General features: G+C 37.5%; 1 protein-coding gene across 5 annotated transcripts in view; it reads right to left on the reverse strand.

Annotated features, from left to right (window-relative positions):
- Positions 1–13,553, reverse strand: part of ROCK1 (Rho associated coiled-coil containing protein kinase 1) — a 141,705-nt gene extending 128,152 nt beyond the window's left edge. For all 5 annotated transcript variants that reach the window (XR_002138132.3, XM_019741231.3, XM_019741232.3 and 2 more), the window contains exon 1: positions 13,304–13,553. Coding sequence is in view for 4 of the 5 variants with exons in the window: in XM_019741231.3 (XP_019596790.1) it covers positions 13,304–13,396 (93 nt within the window). In the remaining variant the exon portion in view is untranslated. The remainder of the gene's footprint in view (positions 1–13,303) is intronic.
- Positions 13,554–16,734: the final 3,181 nt, after the last annotated feature.

Below are 16,734 nucleotides of genomic sequence, written 5' to 3' on the forward strand. Positions count from 1 at the left end.
TGGTATAAGCTGACTCACCCCCAATTCTGAGACTGGAGTACATGATGAAGGTCTATGCTTATCAGCATACCATTCTTCTGACCACTGGGATTGGTTCAGATATGGCATATGAACTGAATTGGCCAGATCAGTTAGAAGAAACTCTATTAGAAAGTTACAAGGAAAGACATTTTCTTCCCATTGTACCTGAACAAGTAGTCTTAGAAGCTACTGGCCGTCTTACAACCACAAGGAATTGTGTCTCTGAGAAAGGAGACAATACTAAAGCAGCAGACTGAAAAACCAGCTCCCAGTCACATCATTTGAGCCCTGAGAAAAAGATTCCTGAAGCTAGAGTCTACCTATGAAGTATTCAGAGGCAATAAACATTCTTTATTGTTAAAGCTGTTTTGGGTTGCGTTTTCAGTCCTTTACAATCAAAAGATTCTTAATTAATGTAGGTGAAATGAGCAGAAATCTCTATGGGCCTTTGGCATTCAAGTCACTAAAGTCAGCAGTTACTCGGCAACTACTGCGAGAAGGTGGGCAAAGGGACTGAGCATGAACACTACAATTACAAAACAAGCCCACTGATTTTACTTACATTATAATTATAATTCATTTCATTAGAATAAGTACCCTAAAACTATCTGAGAAAAGCTATGTGATGTTAGTAACTTCCTCCATGAGGCAGGGGGCTGAGTAAGGTAATGCCAAAAGGCCAGTTAGCATCCTGTAGGGTCAGGAAAAGCAACTAGAGGCAAAAAAATTTTGGGGCCAGGCCAGATGAGCACAGGGTATGAGGGCAAAAGGAACCAAGGAGCAGCCATTTATCATTAGCTTACACTATTGTTTTTCTGAGGTTTAAAATTCTGCTTTATAGACTATCACATTTAATGCTCACCATCATGCTCTCAAGTAAATTATTATTAACTCCATTTTACAAATTGAGGACTCAGCTATTGAAGACTTTAAGTGACTTATCAGAGGTCAAAGAAAAGAGGAAAGGGAGAAGGGTAGTACTGTTCTTGTCTGCCTTGTCCCTCGGCCTTCATTTTCCTGGGAACGGCCTCCCCCAATTCTCATAGTTCACACGTGATCTTACTCTCCTTATCACAAGTGATTAGTTGAGGGGTAGGCACCTGACCCAAGCTGAACCAATGAATCTTTTGCTCCAGAGCTTTGGATTTGAGACTCAAAGATTTGAAGTCAGTGGCTAAGTTGGAGCTGTTAGATAATAAAGTTCCAGTGCTCTGGGCAGCCATATTTTCCACAGATGACTAACACCAATCTACAGAAAAGACAACAAAAAAAAAAATAGGAGAATAAAGAGAGAGCCTTGCTTGCATTTGAGCCCAAAGTTGCAGCTCTTACTGAAGTTCCACTGAGTCTTACTTTTAATGAGATTTGGTTTCCCTGAATCTATAAATTCTTTCTGCCTGAGAAAATTCAAGCTGAGTTCTATCACATATAACTGACAGAGTCCTAACGAATTCAGAGGGAAAGAAAAGGGGAATGGGGGTGGTGGGAATAATCATTCACAACAATCAACAAACATTAACTTTACAATAATATCCAGAATTATGCTAAGCCCTCAAGGAATTCTCAGTAGAGGTAAGACTAACACTCAAGACAGACTTATACAAGATAGCTGTGATCAAGTTCTAAACTACATGAGACAGATTATAAATACTGTAGGAGTTCAGAAAAGAAAACACAGTTGTAACTTATGTTAGACAATAAAGATGAGAAAATTGGTGAGGAAGACATAGGAGTGAACTCAAAGGGAGACCTAAGGCCTGGAACTGTAAGAGCAAAGGCAGGAAAGAGCAGGCAACATGCTGTAGAAAGTGAAAATGCACTTGGAACAGATAATCTCGAATTTTGGAGAATGGTAGGAATTAAGACTAAGAAAACAGGTAAACTAACACGACTACAGTTAAGAAAAAGAAAGATATAGTATGGATTATACTGGAAAACTGTTAGGGTGTCCCACTAATCCAAGAATGTTGGGTTAAAAAAGCAAAGATCAGATTCAAGAAATATTTCAAATAAAGAATCCCATTCTATTTTTCTCACAAGTTTCCAAGTATTATTTCTAACTACAGCTGAACCTTCATCAAACCTATAACAGAAAAGCAAGGAAAGCAGTTACTATTAACACTGAATGAAACTATGGCACTTACATATAAATTATTTCATTTAATTCTCATAATTAAAACCTATGATGTATTTTCACAATTCTCATTTTGCAAATAAAATATATTCAGGCTCAAAGACATTAGATAACTTGTCCAAGATCACACAACTAAATAAAAAGCTAGCCTGTGGAGTGGGGGGCGGGGGAGGGAGGTGGATAATAAATAATCCACCTGATCAGCACAGGACACCTAAATAATCCTGTCCTTATCCCAGGACAAGTTATAAAGACATATATAATGATGATAATGATAGCTAAAATTTACTAAATGCTGGCAACTATGCAAAGCACATTGCCTGCATTATCACATTTAATATTTCTAATAGCCCCATGATTGGGGTGGCCGGTTAGCTGAGTTGGTTAGAGCGCAGTGCTCTGACCAAGGTTGCCAGTTCAATCCCCACATGGGCCTCTGTGAGCTGCATCCTCCACCACTAGATTGAAACAACTACTTGACTTGGAGCTGATGGGTCCTGGAAAAACATACTTAAATTTTAAAAGTTTAAAAAAAAAAAAGGTCCATGATTAATCCTGTTTGGAGATGATGTGTTTGAGTCCTAAAAAAGTTAAGAACTTTGCCCAAAGTTACAAGACTAATAAGTGGCTGGCTTGGATGCGATTAAAAAGGAATGCAGACTGGTGCAGCCGCTATGGAAGGCAGTGTGGAGGTTCCTCAAACAATTACGAATAGAATTACCTTATGACCCAGCAATCCCTCTCCTGGGTAACTACCCAAAAAATCTGAAAACATTTATCCATAAAAACAAGTGTGCTCTAATGTTCATTGCAGCTTTATTTACGGTGGCCAAGACATAGAAACAACCAAAATGTCCTTCGATAGATGAATGGATAAAGAAGTTATGGTATATACACACAATGGAATACTATTTGGCGGTAAGAAAAGATGAAATAGGACCATTTGTGACAACATGGATGGATCTTGAGATTATAATGCTAAGCGAAATAAGTCAGACAGAAAAAGCAGAGAACCATATGATTTCACTGACATGTGGCATATAAACCGAAAACAGCAAAAGAACAAGACAAACAACTGCAAGAACAAAAACTCACAGACATAGACCATAGTTTAGGGGTTACCAGAGGGTTAAGAGGGAAGGGGGGAGCGGGGCTCTAGAAGAGGGTAAACGGGGTCTAATATATGGTGATGGAAAGAGAACTGACTCTGGGTGGTGAACATACAATGTGAGATATAGATGATGTATTACAGAATTGTACACCTGAAATCTATGTAACTTTACTAACAATTGTTGCCCCAATAAACTTTAAAAAGAAAAAAAAAAAATCACATAGTCTGACTCCAGAGCCCATGCTCTTAACCACTATCCTATTATTGTCTCCATGGCTCAAGATTACTAGAAATATGCAGAGGAAATACAATTAGTATAAGATACTTTTGGAGTGAAAGATAAATACTTTTAGAGTGGATGATAAAAATCAGAAAAACATTTTTGTTGTCCTACTTTTTTTAAAGTAGTAAAATTTAAGCAATCAATGAAAGAACAACTAGAAAATATATATCCAAAGGAGAATTTCTTGATAAGGTTGAGAATTTAAATAAGCTTGTATCTAACTTAATTTGAAGATGGTTTCAATTAATAAATTCTGTATTACACTCCTAAAGAAAACCAAGGGTTCAGAGAATGGATATCACAAAAGGGCCATACAATTTTTCAATTCCAATTTACAGAGTTAATTAGAGTGTAAAATTCAGGGCTTCAGACATCCTCCTCCCCCACTCAATTTTTCTTTCACTATACCATCCCCACATTCTTGGAATTCAAACAAATGCATAATTCTGTTAGTGTTAAAAGTTTTAACGTAAAAAAATAAATGCAAACTCAAAGTGATGATAAATAGAAATTGGAATTATCAGTATAAAGCATTTTTCTTTTCAAAAATAAAATTTCACAGCTCTATTCATTAAAAAGGACAAGAAGCAATTTCAACCCAGTAGCACTGAGTACTCCTAGTATTCAGATTGTGGTATCAGAATATCATTCCCCACTAGGAAAGAAGTGGCTGATTTCTAAGTTTGAGGCAACAAATGTACAAGATGAGCCTGGGCATCTCATTATACAAAAAAAACAAGAAAGCTCTATCAAAGATTATTAGGATCATATACAAATAATATGGGAGTCAATATGAAGAGGCTCCCATTAGTAAAAGATAGGACAACTGAAACATCAGCAAAAATAACAAAAATTGACTGAAACACACCAAATATATTTTTAAATGGTTTCCAAAATGCCAAAAATTAAAAGAGAAATAAATAATAAATGCTGGTTATATCTTGTATGGTGACCCTTAAGAATTGGTCTATGGGTTCTTTTGCATACTAGCTTTTCAGGCAATGGGACACCAAGCAGAAGACTGTAAGGTGAAAGGCCAATAAGGGCAGGGAATATACCGGGAGTGCCAAAAAAAAATGTATACACATGACTTGTGTATCATCTTTTGCTATCAGTATATATAAAGACAATTTTAATACAGCTTTTTTTTCCCTTCTTAAAATGTGTATACATTTTTTGGCACCCTCTGTATATTCCCATAGTTCCGTTACTGCCAGATCAACATGCTTCTACTTAAAACCACAGCCCGTCAGATAGCCCTCTTCATAGAGCTACCCTCCACAACTGCTCTCTTCTCTTGTCCCTTCAGGTCTAGAGGTGATAGCAGCTCATTGTTACTAGTCCCAGGGCACTGCATTATCCCTACGAATTTCTTTAAATATTGTCTATACCTTTGTAAATAGGGTCTTTCTTAAATTTCCCTCAAACTATACCATGTCTATCACACTAAAGCTCCAAATAACTTACTCTGAAAAGTTGCAATTAAAGAGAAAGACTAAAGCATTAATCCTGTTTATGAATTGTATTTCATGGTAAGCAAACAGTCCTATAAATGATTAGTGAAAATTCTTAAGTCCTCTAAACAGAAGAATTCCTTTTAATAAATGTGAAAAGAATGGTAAAATGAGAAAATCATTATTTTGGTATCTCTAAGGAAATAACTGATTCAGCTAAAGATCAGAAAATGGATGAAACCATTAGATGACAGGATGATGAAGGATGTTACAAAGGAAATTATTAAAGGCTGCCACCACCTGAACACCCTGATCAACCTTAGCATCACTAAGGGTGGGCCAAGCCAAATATATGTGCCTCTTGATGTGATGCAAAAGAAAATACAACCTATGAAATACTTGACTGAAAATTCTAAATACTTAAATAAGCTTTTAGATCTATCAACTAGCAGGGAATATGTAAGATACAGGAGCAAGTTAAATGATATCACAAGGAAACCAAAAGGAAAATCCAGAATGTGAAACACTGTGCAGTACCAATGACCTAGTTTTCTCAACAAAACAATGGGTCGGAGACAGACAGGATTAGGGATCGAGGTTAGAAGAGATGGGGGAGAAGACTGCTCTATTTATTAAAAAGAGACTTAAAAGACCAAACAAACAAAAGCAACATGTGGACTTTGTCTGGATCCAGATTCTAATAAAGTAACTGTAAAAAAGACATTGTTTTAGACAATCAGGGAATCTGAATATAAACTGGGAATTAATGGTACCAAGGACCTCTTAGTTTTGTTAGACATGATAACACCATTGTGGTAATATAAGAAAATGTTCTTTGTTTTTTTTTTTAAAGATGCTAATTGAAATATGTACGGGTGAAATGACAATATCTGGGATTTACTTTTAAATATTTTGGCAAGAAAAATGGTGATTGATGAAATAAGTGTGACAGAATTTTGAAAACTGCAGAAACTGGGTAATGGTGATTCACTATACTACCTTCCCTACTTAAGCGTGTGTTTGAAATTTTTCATTTATAAAATTACCAAACAAAACAAAAATCCATGTTCCTTTCACTATAACCATAGTTTTCAAACACTTGAATGTGTCTACTCGGAAGAATCCACATCTCGTGCAGAATCCTAGGACCCATCCCCCAAAATTCTCATTTTGTTTGTCTGGGCACGGGCCCAGATTCCATTTTTAAGCAGTCCTCAAGCAAATCTGATACAGACAATCTACAGACTCATATCTGAAAATTATACACTTAGACTACTTTACCACAAGTCTTTCAATATACCCCAAACCTTAAAGGAAAGGCATGATCATATCTCTTACCTCCCCTTCAAGCCTTACCCCACTCCTATCTGCTCATAATTTATCCTCTTTTCTGAGACTATAAATTCCAGGAAAGTAGAGCCCATGTTTATTTTTATTCACCATGGTGTCCCCAGTGCATATCAGAGTGCCTAGCACACAGTACATACCAAATAAAGTTTTGTTGAATGAATAAATGAATGAATAACAGCAAAGAGAATAAAGAAGGGTTAACTGCAGTTCACTGTTTCAAAATTAGTTTCAGGGAACTATGAGATAAATTTCAATTTCTTGCCAAAGGTCAATATAGGAAGAACGAAATAACGACTAGAAATAAAGTAGGGAATAACAATAATATAATAAAAATTAACAGGAATAAAGAGCTGGCACAGGTTAGTCTACCTTTTAAAATATGACACAAGTATAAAACAACGTCTCCCCTCTCTGAGATATCAAACTTTGGACATTAATTTGTACATCCAACTTCCTACTGTTTAGAAACTATAATGAAACGTACTCTTATATTTCACAAATCCAAACAAGGAAGGCAGGTGTATTAGAGACGTAAACTATATTTATACATTTTAAAGGAAATACAAATGAATAACTCAATTAGTACTTTCTCTGTTCAAAAGCACAACCCCCTATAGTTATGAACAAAAGTCACAAATGCAAAAAAAAAAAAAAACATGCCAAATATAACAACTAAAAATTAGTTTAGGATGATCTTCCCAGGCTATATAGCACTAACTCCAAAAATAGCACTTAAAAAGATGGTCCCTATTCTTATATTTCTACCCCAACACCATTTAACTTTTAAATTTTATTTCTTAAATAAATCAATGACACAACTCTAAGTTTTTATGAAAGTATAATGAACAAAGACTCATAAAATTTTTAGAGACACAATGGACATCAGCAATTACATGGCCCAACTCTTCATTTTACAAATGGGGAAACTGAAGCCCAGATAAGAAAAAAGATTTACTTGCACAGAAAGTTAATAGCAAAACAAGGATATGCCAATGCTCTGAATTTCTAGTCCAGTGTTCTTTTCACTACACCATAGCATATTTTAAAAAAGTAAATATTTTCCACTGTGAAATGCAGTACTATCTGTTCATCTTGTACATATGTGTGTGTGGTATCCATCAGCTATGCTCTGCACTTAAACGAAAAGGACATACCTCTTTTTGAGTAGGATGGGAATGGGGAAGTGGAGTTAATGGACTATCTTCAGCAATAGAACTATACATGTATTTCCTAATATGTGGACTTTTCTGTCATATATCATAATAGAATCTCTAGTTTTTACTACATATAAACAGTATCAAAACTTATAATCATGAAACAAAACTGTCAAGTTATGCAAAATCTAATCTAAAACTAAGAATTTACTCTTTGTTCATTATAAAATTTTACATGCGGCTCCTTCCGGATTAAAAACATTTCTGACTCAAGAGATTAATGAATGGCCCAATTCATGTCTCAGCTGTTACTCTGAGCCACCTCTCTATACACCCACAGGGTGCTTGTAGTGCAAGAGGGCCTATTTATGGAACACATACTAAACATATAAAAGATACACACAGAAAGAGAGCAAGATAACTAAATCTCTATAAACCAGCTCCCAATTGCTTTTCTTAATTAATCTAAACCCTTGGCACAAAGTAGGTATGTTATAAATCATGACTAAATGAACAGTCTCCAAAAGCCCCTCCCCATTCTACTGAATCCCATCTAAATGTCTCCATTTTCAGCAATAGTTGGCTTAGACACTTCAGTCAAGTACAGCTGGATTATAAATTTATGGGCATGGCTTGAGGGGCCAAATAAATTGCTCTGCACTTAGAGAAGACAATAAATATCAACTTCCAGCCCAAGCACAATGACCAACATAACAGGAATACTATAAATAAGACAAAATAATGACCAATTAATGAACACTTACTAAATGCCATATGCTGTGATAATTGCTTTATCAATATTATTTAATCCTTAAGACAATCTAGTACTATTATCTCCTGCTTTCCTGAAGATGCAACAAGCTTTGAGGAGTTAACGCACCAAAAATCATCTAGCAAATACATTGCAGAACCTACATTTGAATCCAAATTTAGATCCTATACAAAGATTTGCTGAATAAGTGGAGTAATTTGTTGTTGTTGTTTTACGTTCTTGCAACATATTAACATCAAAACATTCTGGTCCACACTATCTAGATATGCAACTAATACTGGTAACACCCATTAACTCATAAATTATGAATACTGACAGACGTATAGCTTTAAGGCCCAGAGAATTACCTCAGGTCTTTTCATTCCACCACCAATACTATAACCCCAAATGTGATCAATTCAACAGACAGGACATACAGAGGAACTATACAGCAATAATCTAGAATCTGGATTGCTAGCCCAAATCTGTTGAAATAATCCAAAGTGTGGCCTAGGACTGTCAAAGTTAAAGTTCACAACAAAAATTCCAGGTGAGTGACAGGGAATGATATTAATGATAAAACAGATAAGTATATGGGAGAAAGCTTATTTCAGAAAAGGAAGAATCTGAGTGATAACATGACATCTAAATAAAGATGTCTGGTAGGCAGTCATATATTTAGGATTTAAAACCAGAAAAAAAACCCTGAAAAATAAAGATTTGGATATCATGGGCACGGAAATGATAGTAGTTGGAGCTATAAGAATGGATGAACTCCCCAAGAGAGTAAAGAGGAAAATAAGTATTATGGGCCAAGATTGAGGCTGAAAGAAAAAGAAATCTGCAACGAGAGGATGGGTCAAAGAAGACCAGGAAACGGGAATTTAAAGAAAGAAAATCTCAAAAACAAACACCTGAAACTTCCTTTAGATTTGCCTTCTACATTCTAGAAAACTAATAAAAAAATGGTAGCAACAAAGGTAATAGTACAAAGGTAACAGCAGTGTTAGAACTCAGTATGCACTATTCAACCGACATTGGTTTCCTTCCCCCCTTTCTACCCACACATTGCTACACATCTAGCAGCTAAACAAAAACTAGAAAAAAAAGTCATGCTCCTAACCTGCATCCTAAAGGAGTGTGCTAAACATCTACAGGCAAGAGCCATATTTTCAAAAAATGTATGTGAAATCTGAAGACAAACAGAGAGTGCCAAAAAAAATGTATACACATTTTAAGAAAGGTAAAAAACCGTATTAAAATTGTAATACTAAATATATACCAATAACAAAAGATGAATACAAGTCATGTATATACATTTTTTTGGCACCCCCGATATATACCTAATCTTCCCACCCACCTACCTCTGTTCTTGCTTTTTAACTTACAAGTCATATGCATTTTTTTCTCTAGAAAAATTAAGACTTAATTAAACTCTGCTCCTTACTGTTCTCAGAGGTACAAAACTATTGACAAATTGTTAACAAGACCTAGATAAAATAACTCTAAGTTAAAAAGAAGTTGAAAAAAGGAAAACAGTTCTTGATAATCATTATAAACTATAACATGGACCATTAGGTGATGGACCACTAGGATACTGGAAAGAATCTGACTGAGAAAAAACCCAAGGTTGAGAAATTTGGATGATCTAGGAAAGAAGTGAATAGTTAGCATAATATAATTTTGGTATTTGCAGTCTATTTTAGTATCTAAATCTATATTTGCAATATGAAAAGCTGACTTATCTAGTTCTTAAATTATACGACTGTGTTCAAGAAAAGGTTGGATAACCACTTACTAGGGCTTCTTCCAGCTACATTATAAATATTAATATACATTAGTATTTCAACAACAAAAACAAAGATATCCAATGGGCAAGGTGGTTTAAAAAACATCTGCCAGCAAACATTTCTAAACCCAAAAGGTTTAGGAACTATCATCACCTAAGAGTGGATCTAACCAAGGAAGTGGAGAATAAACATAATTTGACAATTTTTGAGATTACAAAAGAAACCCCTAGAACTTGAGTGTTGCACATGGCACATAGTAATACATACTCAATAACTATCAGTTAAATAAATCAACAAAGGCCAAAATAATAGAGAAAGGCAATTAATTTAGAAGTATTGTCCCTACAATACAGGACATGTCCAAAGACCAGAGAGGGACGAGTAAGAACAGACTCACTGAAAAAGGTGAAGCTACCTGATAGGTCATTCTGAATGGTAGAATGAATGACTATTCAGTAATAAACACAAACTATCATGCAAAGAAAATTTATGCTAGACACTCTAAAACTGGAAAAGGGATTTTATCTCCCAAAGAAAATTTTAATCTTTACCAAGTTCAGATTAATAAGGTTAATAAAATCTCAACAGCTATCAATAAACAATTATGGAACTAAACAGAAAAAAGAGCCGAGATTATAAGATTACAAGGTGGGGGGGGGGGGGAATCTGTTGACTATTTTCTTTTTCAAAATGTTCTTTTAGAAATCCTGGGCTCCAAGATATTTGGTTATCCTAACTCTGAAACGCCTTGATTGCCTACTTTCTTGACTTTTCTTATTTCTTCAACTTTCATCTTTTGCCCTTTTATCATTGTATCAGTTTCAACTTGCACCTCTGTGCAAATGATTTCCAAATTGTTATTTTTAATTATGAGCTCGGTTTTATATCTCCAATAGTCTACAGGTCATTTCTTTGTAGTTGTCCCAGTATGCCCTCAAATAAAGCAAAACTAAAATTAAATTTACCCCCTCAAATATAACAAGTCTATTCTTCTCAACCTATTTCCAAACCTGTCTTTGCTGTTTTCACCAGTTTCCCTACAACCCAGATTCTAAATTTTTAGAATCATCTAAGTCTCTCTCTCTTTGGTTCCCCTTTTTCCTCCCCAACCCTGCCAATCAGGTTCCATCAATTCCTCCTCCCCCGTTCTATACCCCAATTTTGGGCTTCAATCATTTCTGGACTGTTAATTTTTTTAAAACTCCCCAATCTCACCCCATCTCTACTCTCTTTCCACATAACCCAACCTTCACATAGCTACCAGATTCATCTTCTCATTCATCCTGGCACAGTCTTGTTTGCAAATATTTTATAGACACAACATACTGAAGAAAATCTAAATTCCTTAGCCTAACTATTAAATCCTCCACACTCTAACGCCAATTTATCCTTCCAGCTTTATCTTCTGTTCCCCTAAACATGTCATAGCCAGACATGTCTCCACCCTCTACGTATTCATGCTATCCTTCACTCTCCCTCTGAATAATTTCTCTCTAAATCCTATCCATCATAAAGCATACCCTGGCTCAACTCAGTGATTGCTTCTTTTCAATATCCAAAAACATATTTATCCATAACAACTATTTGAAATTTATCACATATTTTCTCAATCTGTGAAGTGTTTTGCCTTGTTTCTGTGTATGTATATGTGAGATTAGGACTTCTCTTCCTAAATAGATTAGACTTTCAAGGAAAGAGTCCATGACTTACATTTCCTTGGATCATTCACATTTCAATAAATCTGTGAGGTTCCCACTAAATGAAGCTATGGCAAGAGGCTAGGAGACAGCTTTAAAAAAAAAAAGACTATACCCTTCCTGTAAAGCTGCTTCATGGAATAACAAGATCAAAAAGCAAAGTAAAATCAAAGATACTATATGGGAATTAGATAAATACTAAAAGAAGAATTAAACTTCTTAGAAGTTATAGAAAACCTTACTAGAAAGATGTGTTCTAATTCCTTCCACTTCTCCCATTCAATAAAATGTTTTAAATTGTATTAAGCATCAATCCTCCTTTCTGTTTTTCAATCTGAAGAGCACCCACAATGTGGGGTACACATTTCAAATATACGATTCACCAGACTAATTTCATAGTCAAGGATGTTTAGAGTAATTTTGAAAGCTTTGGGGGGAAAATTTTCTTGTAAAACCATACACATTTAAAATATATAGAGGTATGTAGACTAAAATAAAATGCATGTTAATTTTAAACTACATGATTTTCCTGATTCAAGAGATTTTAAATGGTATTAATTTCTCTGAATGGCGTAACAGTACTTTTTTCACTTAATCTTAATTCCAAATATTGTGTACATCTAACATTAATTCTGAGGAGGCTGTAAATTACTATCCATACACATTTTCCCTGCAACTTTAGAGATTATGTGGTTTTGTCTGGACTAAAATAGAATTCTTACATAACTTTTAGTTGATCTGTAAAGTAAAAGGAGAAACTCGCTTACAGTTTGCAACTATTGGTATTGGAGGAAACTGATAAAACTTAAAAACTCCAGTCTGTCTATGCTATCAAATCACTGATGAATTTTTAAAATAGAATTTTGTCCTTTCATATCATAAAAACTTCTGTAGAATGTTTTAAAAGTGACAATGTTAAGCACACCACCACCAAAAAAGGCAAATAAAATATCTGCGCAGTACTTTTGTAAACCAACAGTATTGTAAAAGACGTTAATATTGTGATGACCTACCATCAGTTTCCCTGGGATTTTGCTGTTTGAAGGAACAGCAAAAAGTTCCTTCAAACTCAGTTCACCTGTGACATTTTGGCTCAAAAATCACTTCCTCAATATCTATTCTCTGTTGTCACTTCCAAGTCTAAAAACTAAACCCTTAGGAGCTAAATCGCTATAAATGAAAAGTAGTCTTTCCAATAATACTGTCAAACCGATCACAAAGATTAATATTACTAAAATCTCCATTCAACAAACTATATATATGTAGTAATAACTCTGACGTGGTAACTTTTTATATGATGACTGCAATAGAGGTTTATAAGTATCTTTTGTGTAATGATGAACGAGAGTGGTTAGTACAGTCAATCCAATGATAAACAGGGCCACGGCATGCGATTTCAGTAGTACTCCAAGATTCTTCGGGGAAAAACAACAGATTTTGGTGTTGTCCAAGATTATGCACGCCTGAAACTTTCTTTTGCAGATAACTAGACTGAAAGCAAGAGGAAGGCAAATACGTACGGAAGCACAGACAAGCAAAAGAGAACTGCGCTACTTACCAGCAAACAATCCGAATTCACTTCCGATTTGGGATCCCGCAGCAGGTTGTCGATTTTTTCAAACCGAGTCTCAAAACTGTCCCCAGTCGACATGTTGCCGCTACAGTGACAATATCCTCGTACCAGCACCAGCAGCGGAAAGCAATTTCAACCAACTTCCTCCCGCGGTGGGTTAGCGGCCACGGGGCGGAGGAGCCGGAACCTCAGGGTCACCAGGTGCGCCCGGTTCCCCCTCCTTCCCCTCACTGAGGGGATCTCCGCTCTCCAAACCCCGGGCCGGGGACAACTGCGACCCACAGCCGCTCGTACGCCCAAAGTCGCATCCCACCCGGCAGCCCCTCACGACAGCCGACAGCGCCGTTGCCACCAGCCTCGTCGCTCCGGAGAGGTGCTTCAGCCTAGCGGGCCCCAGCTGCCTTCGCCATGGAGGATTCCCGGTCCCGAGATGGGCAGGAGCGGGGAGAGAAAGAGAAGCAGGGTGGAGACTCCTCCGGGCAGCAGGGGAGGGAGAAGAGGAAAGGCGAAATCGAAGGGCGGGTGCGGAGCTGTGCCAGCTGCCGCAGCCGCCGCTAGGGCCACGGGCCGGGCCCGCTCCGCTCTGAAGCGCTGTAGGCGGTCTATCCCCGCATCCCTGGCTCTGCTTGGCCCGGGCCGACGCACCGATTCGTCTCGACCAAGAGCTGGTCCCCGCAGAATAGTCTCACTTTCCCATTTTGTCCGGTCGCTGCTGGGGCGTCTGCCGCGGTGTCCGGCGGGGCAGGGCGAGGTCGGTGCCCGATGGAGACTTAGGAAAGGCTGGAGAGCGAGCAGTGAGGAAGACGAGTCGGGTCCGGGCGGCTGCTGATGGGGGAGCTTCTGGGACGCGCTGCGGCCCCGGCTGCGGAAAGGGCGAGTGGCGACGGCGAATGCCTGGGGGGGTGGGGCGAGGGGGGCCGTGAGGGACTAATATGTCCGCCTTCCTGTTCAAACAAACGGAGACCGCCGGCACGGACTGCGCATGCGGGGCGCGGACGTTCGGAAGGGGAACCGGTCAGGCCCCGCGCGCGCGCGCGCGCGCGCACAAGCCGGCGCCTCCGCAGGGCGGGGCGGAGCGGGGCGGAGTGGGATAGAGGGCGGGGCGCGCCCTTGGCCTAGCCGACCGACTGGGAAGGCTGGCAGCGGGGAGGAGCCGACAGGGTGCGGCAGGCGGCACAGCCCTTGCCCTGGCAGGCTTTGGAGGAACCACACAGGGCTCCAGAGCTGCCGTGGAGGTCCGGGCGGGGGCGGGGCTCTCGCTGCCTCTGTTCGCGTCCTGGCAGCTGCCCGAGCTCTGCTGCTTCTGGGCTGCAGCCGTCTGGAGAATTCTGACAAGAAAGAAAGGGTGCTTGTTGTTATTTTGGAGACAGGTTTTTTTGTTTTTGTTCTTTTAGGCAGGACGCCGTTTTGCTTGCAAGCACCAGTATTTTAGCATCAACGAGGTTTGGTGTACTTCGTCGTCGGTCCTCCATGAACCCCACAACGTTTAACTCGTGTATGATTCCATGGGAAAATTACAAAGCAATGCAGTATTCAGCCCTCCTAAACCGAGCGTGTGTGTCAGGGGAGCATTAAAATAATCACTCCGGAAGATATAGTCAATAGAAGCCAAGCTCAATTTAGTTTAAAAGAAAATCTCATAGAAAACAATCATTATTTTTAAGCTATTCATACTAGTTCTACACCATTAACACTCCCATTGTAGTTCTCTTCTTGATGTATAATCCTCCTGTTTCAATTTCAAAACGTTCAGTGAAACTTAGAGTTGTGATTTGACTAGAACTAATGTAGATAGAACATGTAAATAATAGGCATTTCCTCCTAATTCAATTGCTTCATTGAATGTGGTGTGAGACAGCATGAAAGACTTGTTACTCAATCTGCTGATAATGTTCTTCACTGCTTTCAGTAGGAAATTCACCTTAATTTATTTGTAATCATAATTTTGCTCAAAGGTCAAATTAAGGGTTGCTAGAAATAGAAAACGTGGATGTTTTACCCCACACTGGAAAATGCTACAGATAAAACCAATTTTATTTCTACATAAAAAGGCTTTATATAGCATCTGAACAGTCCACCAACTTTATGATGTGAGTCAGAGGTTAGGAAAATCTTAGGTTGTTTGAAAAACAACTATTCTATTTTCAAGGAATACTTAGATATAAAATCCACTGTGTAAATCAAGATAGGAAGTAAGTTCACAAAAATTGTACCAAAGACAACAGCTAGACAAAATTCAGGTATTTCATTAGATGCTTTTGCAATGACTTTTCTTGGCTCCAGTATTTTAAACCAGTCATGTGAATTAAATTTATTTTTAAGCATAGGGCTTAAAATAAATCTGGCAGTTGCCCTAAATTTCCTAAACACTGCTTGTCCTTTTTTATTACCATTTTTAGGTATTCTTAGGAATTTTGTTGTTTCTCAGAGATTATGAGCATTATGTTGCTTTCCATTTGGACACACAAAAAAGTGCAGGTAGCTACGACAATAACATGAGTAGCATTGATAAATGTAAGTGAGACTGAAAACCAATCTGGCAAAGTGACTAGAAAAATATGTGGTGTCTATATATGTTACTCATCTACAAGGTTAATCTGATGATTGTGACCCCTCACTAGTTGTCTGGGCTCTGTATCAATGTTTGGTTTTGTTTTTAAATAGAAAAGTTCTCACCTGTATTATGGTAGAATCATATGACATTAAAGTTCCTTCCTACTTTAAAATTCTATTGTCTAATTGTGACTAATCTTTTCAAAAGCACTGTGGATATTTGAGATCACCAATAAGACATATATTGAGATCCTAAGTCAATTGCAAAATATTGCTATCATGTATAAATATAATAAAAATGCAATATTAATTTTACAAACTGAGTGCTTACCATGTGCCAAGCTCTAATCCATGTACTTTATACATAGTATTTATTAAAACTTCAAGAGATCTCTGCTATGATTATACTTACATCACAGCTAGGGAAACAGGTGCAGAAAGATACGTTTTTTGCTAAAGGTTATGACAGACCCAGACTGGAACAGAAACAGTCTGACTTCAATTTCCCCACTTGTAAGTGCTGAGTATGCTAACACTATCCAATCCTTATACAATAACAAGTATTTCATAATAGTATTATTTACATTAGCATAGCTTTAAATGATTCCATGTAGAAGAAGGAATTATAAAATTTGCAATGTGATCAGTATGATTATAGTCCCTAGGGTAAGATGTGAAATGATTTTACCAAGGTTCAGAATAAAAAGGACCTTAACAATGTTCAGTAACAGTGACTTCACTAGAGGTTCCCAAACACTAGGTCCAAGAAACAGTGGCAGTTCTTGGAGTTTTCCTGACGAGAGCCAAAATTAGAAAAATAAAGACATATTACTATATGTTTTCATAAAGTAAGCAGTTCTAAT

This window comes from Rhinolophus sinicus, chromosome 4, assembly GCF_057876585.1.
Source record: "Rhinolophus sinicus isolate RSI-liver-muscle chromosome 4, RSI-T2T, whole genome shotgun sequence".
NCBI classification, from domain to species: Eukaryota; Metazoa; Chordata; class Mammalia; order Chiroptera; family Rhinolophidae; genus Rhinolophus; species Rhinolophus sinicus.